The sequence below is a fragment of the Mus musculus genome, chromosome 5 (genome assembly GCF_000001635.26).
Source record: "Mus musculus strain C57BL/6J chromosome 5, GRCm38.p6 C57BL/6J".
In the NCBI taxonomy this organism is placed as follows: Eukaryota; Metazoa; Chordata; class Mammalia; order Rodentia; family Muridae; genus Mus; species Mus musculus.
Genome location: NC_000071.6, coordinates 93,175,404 through 93,188,712, shown reverse-complemented (window position 1 = coordinate 93,188,712; position 13,309 = coordinate 93,175,404). Strand labels below are relative to the sequence as shown.

Below are 13,309 nucleotides of genomic sequence, written 5' to 3'. Positions count from 1 at the left end.
TTGAGCCTTGAGAGGCTTAAAAATGAATGCTGTCTTTAAAACTCCAATTTTAGTTAAGTGTTTTTGATGCATTAATCCTCTAATATGCTTCTTTGGAAGATCAGCTGTCTCTTTGAAAGATTTATTTATTTATTTATTTAAGACAGGACTTCTTCGGGTAGCCCTGGTTGTCCTAGAACTTGCTTGGTAGACCAGGCTCTCCTACAACTGCCTGCCTGCCTCTGCCTCCTGATTTTTAGTGTTTTGCCCCAGTGTATGTAAGTACACTGCATGCATGCCTGGTGCACACAAGTCAGAACGGCATTGGTTTCCCTGGGACTGGTATAAAGACAGTTGTGAGTTGCCATGTAGTTGAGAATTGAACTTAGGCCTGGGAAAAGCAGCCCTGCTCTTAGCGACTGAGCCACCTCTCCAGTTCATTTTGGTTTTTTAATATTATTTTTCTCTATTTACATTTCTGACCTTGTTTCTTACTCCTTTTGCCTTGGATAGAAAATTCCAGTGCTAAAGGTATTGGCAAGAGACAGTTTCTGTGGATGTTCCTCATCTGAGATTTTGAGAATGGAGAGAATTATTCTGGATAAATTGAATTGGGATCTTCACACGGCTACACCATTGGATTTTCTTCACATTGTAAGTATATCTAAAATGTTTTAGTTCTTACTTGGAATACAAAGTCCTAGTCCAGTAACTTGGACAGAGGTTGCCTCTTCCTATGGATTTAGGGGAAACTATTAAAGTTAGTCAAGGAAAAAATTAGACTCTGAAAATGTATCAAATCACCACAGATAAAAGTTACAAACTTGCATCGTACCTGAGATGTTATTTCTGTGTATACTTTCTTAGATATTTTCCTTAAGTAACAATTTTGTGTTTTCTCCCCCAAACCTCCAGTTCCATGCCATTGCGGTGTCAGCTAGGCCTCAGTTACTTTTCAGTTTGCCCAAATTGAGCCCATCTCAACATTTGGCAGTCCTGACCAAGCAGCTGCTTCACTGTATGGCCTGCAACCAACTTCTGCAGTTCAAAGGGTCCATGCTTGCTCTGGCCATGGTTAGTCTGGAAATGGAGAAACTCATTCCTGATTGGCTTCCTCTTACGATTGAACTGCTTCAGAAAGCACAGGTATCAAGCTTGACTTTTGTTCATTCCACTATTTTTTCCCTTGGTTGAATTGAGAGGGCTACTCTATGGTTTTAAATAAAACTGAGAAGAGGGGTGGGAGAGTTAGTTCATGATAGAGAAGGCCCTGACTTTAGCAAAAAAAAAAAAAAAAAAAAAAAAAAATCAGTTTGTAACTGGCATCTTCAAATGCTACCTCAATTTAATGAAAACATTAGATAGCAGATGTGATAAAGTAGTCGTGCTGTTTGTTAGTAACTACCTCAGAGAAATCAAGTTTAGATTTGCAACCTGACATCCATAGAGACTGATGAGCTTTCTTTCCCTTCTCTACTGCACAGCTCTAGGAGTTGATTTTCTTTGTATACATTCTGATGCTCAGAGAAATTTGTTTAATTTTATTTTTTCCTTAGCTGTACAGGATCTCAGAAATCATTTTACTCATGAATTAGAGTTTCAGTCTAGGGAATTTGAGAGTTCATTAGAGTGACATAGAACTCCTCGGTTGTGAAGACTAGAAAGAGTCAGTGGTGGTTTGATTACTCTGTACATGCCGTGAGCTACCTGGTGTGGGTGCTGGGATTTGAACTTGTGTCCTCTGCAAGAGCAGTTTGTGCTCTTAACCACAGAGCCATCTCCAACTCTTCTCTTTTTGATAACACACAAACCTTAAAGAGTCTAGAGCAGGCTGGAGAATTGGATTGGTGGGTGAAGTTGTTGCAAGCATGGGGAGCAACCTTTGGGACCCAAGGATGGCTGCTAGTTCTTCTGGGCATGGTTCCTGTCCTTGCTAGGCTCACCTGTGTTGATTTAGATCAGAATATAAGGTCTTGTTTCTTTGTAAGTAAACCTATGGCAAGACTTCGACTTGGGGTAGGTTCTAGTATCAGAAGCTTTGTATCAGATCATGCCAGTATTGCCCCCTCCTGCTGCCCCTGGTGCTGGGATCAAATCTAGGGCTTTGCACATGGTAAGCAAGTTTTGTACCATTGAGTTACACCCCCATTCTTGATGCACTTTGTTCTGTCTTAGCTCTGCCTGTGCATCTTTTGTACTTGGTACATATTCTCTGGTTTGAGAGCTTTCCTACCCAGCCTATGCCAATTCTTCTGTGCCACTGTTGATCTCCACAGTAGGACGGCTGCACCTTTCTCATTACCCCTCCCTTCCTGGAGTTTATTTATATGGCTGTGTTCATGTCCTTTGCTTTCTTAACTGTAGTGACCCACCCTGATTGTCAGGGTATAGATTCTATTGTGGTCTTCCTAGCTGCCTGCTAGTCAGTGGTCAAAGTAGATGTTCTTAAATAAAACTAAAGTAGAGAATTAAAACGCATACCCTCCTACCATGGACTCTTGGTTACCTTGAAAGGTGCCTAATATTCTAACAGGTATTTTCAGGATTTTACCCTGCTCACCATATGTGGGTCCTCTGGGATCTGTCACGTGTATCATGTCATTCTCTTCACCCTCTTCATTGGAAATCTATGTGTGGCCTTATTTTATTGCTGCTTGACACAGTCTCCTGGTCAACTAAATGGTTAGCAACTTGTTGTTGCTGTTTTTGATAAGATCACTTAGCAATGATTACTATATTGAAATTTGGGCAAGATAGTTATAAGGATGGCCAGTAAAGGTTCTCTTGATTCTCATAATAAGTGAGATAAGTAAATAAACAAAAAAATGGTTCATTTAAAATGCTTAAATTTTAAGCGCAAGATCAAGGACTTGTGTGCATCTAGAGCTGGTAATCGTAGTGCATGCACCTAAACAAGTGCACTTTACTACAGAAGCGGTGGGGTGGGGGTGGCTTGTTACTTTTCAAGATCGAGTTCATATTGTACTAGATTAGGGTTTATTTTGGACAGAGTTTGTTTTGAAACTCCAATGGAAAGTATTTTTAATATTTTATAATGCCTTACTATTTTTTGATAGTCTTTACCTCCAAATAATAACTCTCATTTCTCTTTTTCACCATCAGAGATCATAGTGAGCATTTCTTTTAAACGCATGTTCAGGATCATGACCAGTGAATTTGTGGCACTTTTCCTCTTCTTGGATGCCAAATGTCTTCAAAGCCTTTTCTCTGTTTATTGGTTCTCTTTTGTATTCTGCTTGAAATATTGGAAACTCCACTTCTTACATGTTATAGTTTTTAGCAGGGGTCTTCATCGCTGGGCTAATAATTAGATCTAGTCCACATCACACCTAGCCACCTGTAAGGTGGAAGGGGTACCTCCATGTGTGTGCTATGGCACACGTGTCCACTCACACATCATAAGCATGCATGAATGCATGCACAAACAAAATTAGGGACTATTAAAATGGCTTTTCAATAAAATAAATTCTGATACTTGATGTCTTACTACTGTAGTGTCTTCTAAAGTATTTTAAAAAGGGGGAAATGGCGGATGCCAAAGTCTTGATTTAAGTATTCTGATAGTTTCATGTAACTGTACATTTATGTTTTTCCCATTGATTCTTTCCTGATCAACATAGTGAATACATTTAGAGATGAGCTAATTTTGTGACAAAATGTGTACTTGTAGAGTGGTACTTACTTCTTCATAGTATTACAAATAGTTCTGCTGTGTACTTCGGTCTGTGGGATGGGTAAAATGTGGGTAAGAAATGTCCAAAATGAGCTTGGTGTGATGGTACACACCCCTAGTGCCAGCACCTGGGAGGCTGAGGTGCAAGGGCCAAGAATGAAAACCAGCCTGAGCTCCCAGCTAGAAACAGGAAGGAAAGATGCGGAAAGGGAGCGTCAAGGGAGTGCACATCCAATAGGGAAGTGCTTCCCGTGCCTACGTGGCCCAGGAGCATCCTGGAGGGAAAGGGCAACAGTTTGAGTATGCAGAGGCAGGTATGCAAGGCACAGTGGCAGAGGGGCCAGTGCGCATTACGTAGACTAGGCCTATGCCAGGAGTGTAAACTGTCAGTATGGGATACACTGGGAAGTGCAGTTATGAGAGTTATAGAGAGCCTTGTCCATGTTACACCAGAGAGTATTTGGCTTACTCTGAAGACACTGCCATGCTGCTGAAGAAATGTTGACTAGAAGAGAAGTGGATAGTGACAGAGAAGGTCACTCAGTGCTACAAGTTAAAAGTAAGGCAGATACCTGCTAGGAAAACTTTGAAGGCCTTTCACTGTAGTTATTAATATTTGATATAAAGCAGTGGTTCTCAAATGCTTTGTAATGCTACAACCCTTTAGTAAAATTTCTCATGTTGTGGTGACCCAACCATACAATTATTTTCATTGCTACTTCATAACTGTAATTTTGCTACTGTTATGAACTCTAATGTAAACATATGTGTTTTCTAATGGTTTTAGGCAACCCTTATGAAAGGACCCAACCCCCAAAGGGTTGTGACTCATAGAGAATGAAAGCAATGGCTAAGACATAATGCCTAAAACTTGAGTCTTGAAGTCGGCAGATGCAAGGGTAGATTTGTTACCTGGATGGTTGTGATTGATTGATTGATTGCTTAACTGAGGGCATATTGAAACAGAAACATATGACCATGGAATTGCTCAAGAGGTTGAGGGGATCAAATGTGTGTTACTCCAGAATGGATTAATACCTGAACTATTCCAAAGGATAAGGAAAAAAATACCAATTCCCAAACTATGTAGTTTTGTTAACTATTTTCTACAAAAATATGCTTGCTTAACATTTGCAATTGTTTTGTAACATGATACTTAAAATAAAATAAAAAATTAGCTAAACAAGCTTCCCCATTATCCCTAGCTTAATGTTTTCCGTTGCTTTTGACTCTTCCTTAAATAGTTGATGGCTGCTCCGTGCCTTTCTTGATTTTGGCCTTCACCGGAGAAGTTAGAAGAGGGCAAGAGAATAGGGACTGGCCTTATAGACAGGAGGCATAGACAGAAGAAAGCAGACATTGCTAATAAAGCAATGGACAAAGACAAGTTCTGCCTTCATGTGAGTGCTCACACACAAAACCAGATGTATGTTGGAAGCGCAAGCATGTGCACGTATTTCAGAAGAAGGCTCTGTAGGTAGAGTAATCAGTGGGGTGGAGGGTGTGGCGGAGGAAAGCAAGCTGAAGGGAGAGAAGGTCCAGGGTGAGGCCAGTGGCAGTAAAGGGAACAGTGGGCCATGTTACTGACCAGTGTGGTTTTGTTTCTTTCCTTGATCCAGATGGACAGCTCCCAGTTGATCCACTGTCGGGAGCTGGTGGCATATCACCTTTCTGCTCTGCAGTCTGCCCTGCCTCTAAATTCCGTTTATGTCTACCGTCCCCTCAAGCACACCCTGGTAACCTGTGACAAAGGAGCATTCAAATTACATCCCTCCTCTGTCTCAGGCCCAGATTTCTCCAAGGACAACAGCAAGCCAGAAGTGCCAGTCCGAGGTCCAGCAGCCTTCCACCTGCATCTCCCCGCTGCCAGTGGGTGCAAGCAAACCTCTGCTAAACGGAAAGTGGAGGAGATGGAGGTGGATGACTTCTACGATGGGATCAAGCGGCTCTATAATGAGGACAATGGTCCTGAGAATGTGGGTTCTGTATGTGGCACTGATTTATCAAGGCAAGAGGGCCATGCTTCCCCCTGTCCACCTTTGCAGCCTGTTTCTGTCATGTAGTTTCAGGTGTCAGCTTCCAGTGCACACGAAGGCTGACTACTCGGGGTGAGACTAGAAACCCAGGGAAGGCTGTGGAGAAGGCATGTGCTTTATCAGACTGACTGAAGTGAGCCAGGAAAAAAAGAAAACCACTCTTAATCTTTCGTGCGGTTACTTACAATCCAACGTAATTTAATATAAAGGCTATATTTGTAGACTCAAGATCCAAAATATATTTAAAAGTAAAGCAAAAGTTCTTTGTACTATGTCAGTTCCACCATTGTTAAATAAGTTTGCCCCATGTCAAAAAAAAATGTTTAGCGGAAAGTTGCAAACTCTCAGCTAGGAACCTTGTTCCAGTGTCCTTATTTTCCTCTTGCCTTTTCTTGCCTCGGTTGAATACTTAACTAAGCTGTGTGCTTGTTGATCTATGTATTCTGACTTCACTTGAGTACCACCCACCTTTTCTTTTAAAGTAATTCAGTAAGTAAATTATTTTTGTGTGGCAGCCATGTTTAATCCACAGTTCAAGTATGTTAGTTTGAAAAGGGCACTTTGAAGCTATCCCCATGAATCAGTGGCAGTAGGAAAAGTTCTCTTTTTTTGTGTCTCATTTCAGTTTTTAGTTTAAAATTATTATTGTCCTTTTTTTGTTTATCTTGAAGCTCAATAAAATGGCACGTAATTAGGACATTTTAAGCATTTTTGACATTTATATAAAAGAATTTCTGATAAGGTTAATATATCCAGGTGCTCACCAAAGAAACATGTATGTAATATACACGTAGATTTTTGTAACTGATCTGTTCTTGCTCATTTATAATCCGTAGAAGCAACTGTCTAGATACTGGGGCAGCCCTGATTTGAGTCTGTAACTTATAATTTAATTCATTACCCTAGTTTCATATTATGCCATTAGGATTTTCTTGATAAGGAATTATTCCCTTGTTTCTCTCTGAGCAATGTCTGGACCCTGAGCTCCCTTTGCAGTCTGAAGGCACTGCAGTCAGAACCATGTACTGCTGATAAAGCCTCTGGTAGCAATAAAATGTTGTCCTTAACGTTGGTTTGTGTAGGAGTTTTTGTTGGTCTGTTTTGCTGATGAGAAGGTATGGTTTCTGACTTCTTGGACACTTTGTTTTCAACTAAGGAAACCAGCAAGGAGCCTAAGCACAAGCTTAGACAGGGTGTTGGGTGTCCTCTCCCATTCCTGATTTTAATGGGGCTTATTAATGGTTTTATTCATTTAGGATATTGGCCATGAGTTTGTCATACATAACCTTTATTATGTTGGAATATGTTTCCTACAGTCCTACTTGTTCTAGGGCTTTTATTCAGAATGCATGTTGAAGCCGGACAGTGGTGGCTCACGCCTTTAATCCCAGCACTCAGGAGGCAAAGGCAGGCGGATTTCTGAGTACAGAGTGAGTTCCAGGACAGCCAGGACTTCGAAAAACAAACAGAAAAGAATGCATGTTGAATCTTAAAAAAAAAAAAAAAAAAAATTTAAAAAGATGGAGGGGGTTGACTGCAAGTTTCACATTTGTAGTATTTTCTTCCTGTGGGCTAGAGACCTTACAACCAACTGGGATTGCTTATGAGGGAGGGCAGGCTCCAGCTTACAGATAAGGAATTTTATTCTTAGCTCATTGATTTTTAAGTTTAACAGCAAGAGTATTTTCAGATCACTAACATTTAGAAAGTTGTAGAAGACTTTAACTGCTAAATTTCTATGACCTTGAAAATCCAATTGGAGTAAGCATTAAGTGTGCAAGGATGGGGTTTGGGAGAGCCATGAACAAAGGGTTGTATGCAAAGGATTGGCCTCACACAGGTATGTATTTTTATAAAAATCACACGTCCTCATTATCTTTCTTGACATTAATTATGGGAGCTTTGGGTTCACAGTTCAATGTGTTCATAATGTGTGTGATATGAATGGGACACCACACACACACAAACCTACACATGCACTTAGATGCACATCTGATCTATAATACAGACGATCCAGACTGCAGAAGTTGGAGACAACAGGACTTTAGCTGCTCCATCTTGAGGTTCCTTAATGCTGATGGTGAACTGGTGCTGGCATGCATCTGTGGTCCTAGCTACTAAAGAGACTAAGACAAGAAGACTGCTTTAGCCCAGGAAGTCTGGGCAGTAGTGAGACCTCTAGAGTGAGGCTGGATGACCCAGGTTCAAATCCCAGCACCCACATGGTGGTTCACAACCAACTGTGATTCCAATTCCAGAAACCATAGTACCATCGCTTTACTGGGCCTATACATACATGCAAGCAAGGCACCTACATGAATAAAAATAACAAACTTTAGAGCAGAGTATGTTTGGGTTGTTCTTTTGATTTGGGTCAGTGGTAATTAATACTTAATAGCTGCTGTCCTTTCAGCTAAATCTAGTAAATATCCAGAGCCCTCGGCATTTTTCAAAACCAGCCTGAGACTGAAATAGCAAACACTGAACACTGTAGAGCCTCGATGAAGAGTATTCCTGCATTAAGAATATTCCTGATGCTCACTTAGTTCCTTGGGGTAATTGTTGCCTCCTGGTGGTTAAAAGGTGCATCATTCTTGGGCTCTCCAGAAAGTTCAAAGGATGGGCTTAGTAACTAATCCACCAAAAGCAAAACAGGACTATGATATATTCACAAGTGAGATGAGAAACTCTCCATCCTCTGAAAGCTGGGCAAGTTGGTTATTGGCAAACAAGATGCTTTCTCTACCAGAGGAAGGGGAACTGGGGCTGAGTCGTCCATATCCCCTACTGAAAGAGTCAGGTTTTGTTAGAGTGCTCCTGACACCATGGTTGGCTGAGGAAGCTGATGAGAACCTATAGGCTAAACACTTTACTGCTTGCCTGCCCAAAAACATCCCAACCTCTAGAAGAAAATGGTGGTTAAGATGTTGACGTTCCTTCTGCGTGCTTTTCAGGAGAAAGGAAAGGAACTGTGCCAAATGTTCTCACCAGCATCCTGAGGGGTAAATATCCTCAGATCAAAGTCATCTCGCAACTTCTGAAAGCTCCTAAGTTCTTGAACCTTTAAACTATGTTAATGAGGTCTTCTGTACCCATTACTAAATAGTGCTTTGGTTTTCTGGTGGTGTTTTCAGGGGGTGGGGGAAAAAAAACATCTTTTCAGCCTCATGGTGAAACTGAGCTGTCTGGGTTGACTGGTACTAAGCAGATACATCTGTGTGCTTTGTGGTTACAATTTTACTCCATTTTGTGGTGTGTGTGTGTACTGAGGTGCTTGTGTGGATGGAGGTCAAAGGACAACTCCTTCCATCACTGGGGTCTCAAGCTAGCAGTCAGGTCTCCCAGAATACTCACTGAGCCATCTCACTGGCCTTTGTACTTACAGTTGTATGCAACTTAAGGTATAGGTGGGGCAAGCTTGTGAGCCTGAAGAAGTTAGCAAGGAGCGCCTCAGGCAAATAACCCAGAACCATGTGTGTATCTATATCCATGCGGAGTGAGTTGTACATAGTCCCACAAAAGAGGCTAGAAATAAATAGAACCGAAAGGGTGTGAAGGTGGCCCTAGCCCAGAATTTTCTGCTGTTGGTCTGAGTTGGACTTAACCAGCCATTAGGACGTGAGAGATGAAGTGCACACATGTAACACAAATGTCATTAAGGAGTTAGACTGGAAATTTTCTATTCCAGTTAGATGTGGTTTTGTGGCCTTTTGGATATACCGATGGAGGAGTAGGGCAAGGATAACTGCTTGGGCCAGCTCTGCTACTCTTTTGTTGTTTTGTTTTTTCGAGACAGGGTTTCTCTGTGTAGCCCTGGCTGTCCTGGAACTCACTTTGTATACCAGGCTGGCCTCGAACTCAGAAATCCGCCTGCCTCTGCCTCCCAAGAGCTGGGATTAAAGGTGTGCGCCACCACTGAGCAGCAAGCTCTGTTACTCTTTCTCCAAGGTATCCAAGAATGTTTTATTGCTGTAGAAGCTTTGGGGTTAAGGGTAAAAAGAACAACTCTTATCTTGACTCAGTATAACCTTCATAGCCCATCAACTGCCAGACTGTTCAGCCTGCTAATACATGTAGCCCACAGAAGGAAAAAGCTAACGCCTCTCTGCACAGCAAACCTGCTGTTCATTTCGTGGGAACAGCTCGCTTTGAGAGGACACTCCAGAATGAAAACCAGTAGCAAACAGCCATTGAGACAAGCTTGTGGGAGGATGGGGCCCTGTTGGTGTTCAGAATAGGATTCATCTTCGATAGTTGAGTATGAGACAGCACCGTTTCCCTTTGTTCCACACTTGGTATGCTCAGGAGGGACAGAGGGCAAATACAGGTAAGAGTGTGCCCCTGTGTGACTAATGCTCATGGCCACGTGGCACAGAATAAAGTACTAGAAAGGGGGAAAGGGGAAGTACTGCAGACAGCTGGGAATGCTGTCCCTGCTGCAGAGAAACTGCGAGAAGCCCAGCTTTTAATGGAATGTTACTCAATTCCTCTCATACATTAAGTTGTGCTTTGTGAGAAAGGGACAAGCTCATGGTAATATCCTCTGTTCCACTCATTTGGGAGCCACAATCTTAAGTTCCCAAGACAGACTGAATGACTCCACCAACAGTGAAACAGACATGGAATTTCTGCATCTCCTGTGATGTGCGGCAGACATCCAGCAGATCGCATACAGAGTTACCAGTGAGGTTGGAGAGGGAGGGAGTGGGCACTTAGGCTCCAATGACCATACATCTATCCCTTTCACTAGTGTGGGTATTGATAGGTGCTTGCTAGCTACTGACGTGAAGAGACATAAGGCCTAGGTATCACTATAGGCATTCAAGCACAGGATCTTTGAAGAGACAGTGCCCTGTTGGTCTCCATGGCAGAAGGATGGCTATCTGCAAAGCTTTGTGTAGGTAGATCATTAAACACGGTCACAATTGTGTATTTCTTAGATGTCCAGAAACATCTATCCTGCAGTCATTTCCAATGGTGAACAAAAAACCAACTAAGAAAGTTAATGATAAGGTACCATTGATGGTGAAATGTTTGGTCAAACATAATGACACATGGGCTTTGGTTTGGGCTGGGGGTGGGGGGTTGTTTTTTAACTTTTTAAATTACCCATCTTAGCATACACTAATCCAGGATGTCTTTCTCTTTCATAATGGATTATGCTGGTCTCAAATAGACAGCTAGACTATACTTGGATAGGCAAGTATTTGAAACTCAGTAATTTTTTTAAAGTTTGGGGGGAAAAATAAAAAGGCTATTGCCTGCAGAAACAGGTTCTGTGGCTCAAGTCTTTCCCACAGTGTAGATGAGCGTAAGCCAGTGCACTTCTTATTCCTGGTGATGGTCCTCGGCACAATTCCACAGGAGGCCCTGAGGACCACGGCTTTGTCAACATCTGAGAAAAGGAGTCATGTGAAGCAAAATGCCAAATCAATGGCAGTCAGTCTTAGGAGACAGGACACAAGATACTTGGCCAGTGATGTCCACAGCAAGGTTCTCTATGGTCACTGAATGGAAGCTAGCTTGCTTGGAACCCCCTCACTTCTCATCTCGATCTTAGTATGAAGAGAAGAAGAGCAATGAAACTACACACTCTCCTTAGGCAAAATCCTGCACCTGACCTGATTTTTAAACATTGCTCAACTATCACCTGAAACAAAATGCATTTTGAAACAAGTGAAATGATAGTATAAAATTGATATTAAATGATTTTAAGTTAAAAATGAAGTAAATTATACTTAGTGGTTTCAACATGACCTCATGTTTAACATAGCACCGCTATATGCTGGCATCAGAGTTGGTACCCACGCCCCGTCCATTAGTCACAGCACTGAGTTTCTGCCACTGCGTACGGTGAAGGGGCATTTGGGCAGCTTAGTAGCTCCAGTGAAACTGCCTTTACTTACACTTAGAAATACTTTCTAGTAACAAGCTGCTTGCTAACAAACTCATCCGGTTGCTCTAAGGGACCTCTTCCCGAGAATAAGAACTACTGTGTCTTCACTGGCCGACAGAAGCACTGCACCTTTCTCACAGAGGGCACCGCCCCAAAGGCTTCTGACCAAATGCAACTCGCACCTCCCATGGAGATGAAAGTATTTTAAGATGCAAACAACGCTGTAGACAGTAGCGAATTTAGAAGGGAACTTCAACCATTCTTTGCTGATGGGAATTTGGATAGTTGGATTAGATTGATAGGGATCTGGCAGGTGTCTTTTGTCTGACAGGTGAATATTATTTTAAGTGTCCTGACTCAGCCTAGACCCCGGTCAGCATTGGAAAACATAAGCTAACTCAACTGGCACAAGTGTTTCTACATGTGGGTGGGTTCTAAGTTTTCTGATGTAAATGCTTTGATTCCTAGCAGGCCTTTTGCAGATACTGTGGAGAAAGCCCTGTGAGTCCCTCTGAGAAGATATGAACTGAACCTTTGTTAACACAGCAGTGACCTGGGAAAGGTGTGTACAGTTTGGTGTTCATTTCGTGGTTTAAAAAAGAAAAGAAAAAATGGATAGGAGGTAAAGCACAGCTTCACAACAAATTCAAAGGCAGGGATGGGCCAGACAGGATTTTAAGTTATCTTTAAATATAAATTGAGCCCCAAAGGCAGAAAAGTCATTTACCCAACACTGGCACAATTCAAACATAGTTAAGACTTGTAGATCAAAACTCTAGTAACAAAAAGGGGCACTTTAAAATTGCATCTAAGAGAAGAACATATTAAACAGAATTCTCCCCTGAAGTGAACTTAGGATTGCCATGATTTTTGATACCAAAAGTTTGAATAACAAATACAAAATGCAGGAGTGGCTAGTTGGAATTCCCCACCCCCAAAACGAGCAGAACCCCCTCCCCAAACAACTTCGGTAAGGGATGCAGGTAACAGAGTCAAATAAAAAAAAAAATGGTTCCTGAATTTAAAGGTAGGATGCCCACTTCTTTCTCTCAAGAGGCAGATGGTCAGCTGAAAAATAAAAACACCGTATCAATAGGACATTCCGGAGGGAGAACTGCAGCCACCTCTGTGCATGCAATAGCATTTTTTTTTTAATCCCACACCAGAAAAACCCACAAAACCAACAGAAGGCAGCAAGGGTTGGCCCACTCTGATGACCTGCTGATAGCTGAGGATCCTGATGGGTTGGTGAGAGTTGCCCATAGGATCGAGACCAGGAATACCATGGGCTACGTTTGCCCCACAGATGATGACAACAACCTCAAGTGAGGCACAGGCCCTCCTCGGTCCTTAAGGTCTTAGATCAGGAGGTTCAAGAAAACGGCAGCTAAGCCACAGGATTCCAACCCCAAATCCCGGGGTTTGGGCCTAAGTTTTCTATCCCACTCTTTTCATTAATATAGCGTTACTATTTTTGGTAGTTGAAGTCACTTCGGTAGCCACTGAGGGTGGTGGTTTGTAAACAGACATTGACATTTACAAACAGCAGTGCAATATTTGACCCAGACTTTAAAGAATGGGAGGCGATGGTGGAGATGAGGTAACTCTTCCCCAACTCGAGTGGACAGACAGCTCCCGCTCTTCTAATGCTGTCCATTAAGAGAGAGTAGGGCTTGTCAACGGGATGGCTACATAAAGAAGAAG

General features: G+C 42.1%; 2 protein-coding genes across 17 annotated transcripts in view; one reads left to right on the top strand and one right to left on the bottom strand.

The window, feature by feature from the left end:
* Positions 1–6,780, top strand: part of Ccni (cyclin I) — a 24,563-nt gene extending 17,783 nt beyond the window's left edge. For 2 of the 3 annotated variants that reach the window (XM_030254086.1, XM_006534736.4), the window contains 3 exons: positions 493–633; positions 895–1,125; positions 5,293–6,776. In XM_030254086.1, coding sequence (XP_030109946.1) covers positions 493–633; positions 895–1,125; positions 5,293–5,736 — 816 coding nt within the window. In that variant the 3' untranslated portion in view covers positions 5,737–6,776. Of the gene's footprint in view, positions 1–492; positions 634–894; positions 1,126–5,292 lie in introns of all 3 variants that reach the window. The other variant, NM_017367.3, reaches the window with a different exon arrangement.
* Septin11 (septin 11) overlaps positions 6,345–13,309 on the bottom strand; it is a 91,374-nt gene continuing 84,409 nt past the window's right edge. For 4 of the 14 annotated variants that reach the window (XM_006535099.4, XM_006535101.4, XM_017320980.2 and 1 more), the window contains exon 11: positions 6,345–12,673. Coding sequence is in view for 4 of the 14 variants with exons in the window: in XM_017320978.2 (XP_017176467.1) it covers positions 13,294–13,309 (16 nt within the window). In the remaining 10 variants the exon portion in view is untranslated. The other 10 variants (XM_006535098.4, XM_006535100.4, XM_017320978.2 and 7 more) reach the window with 5 other exon arrangements.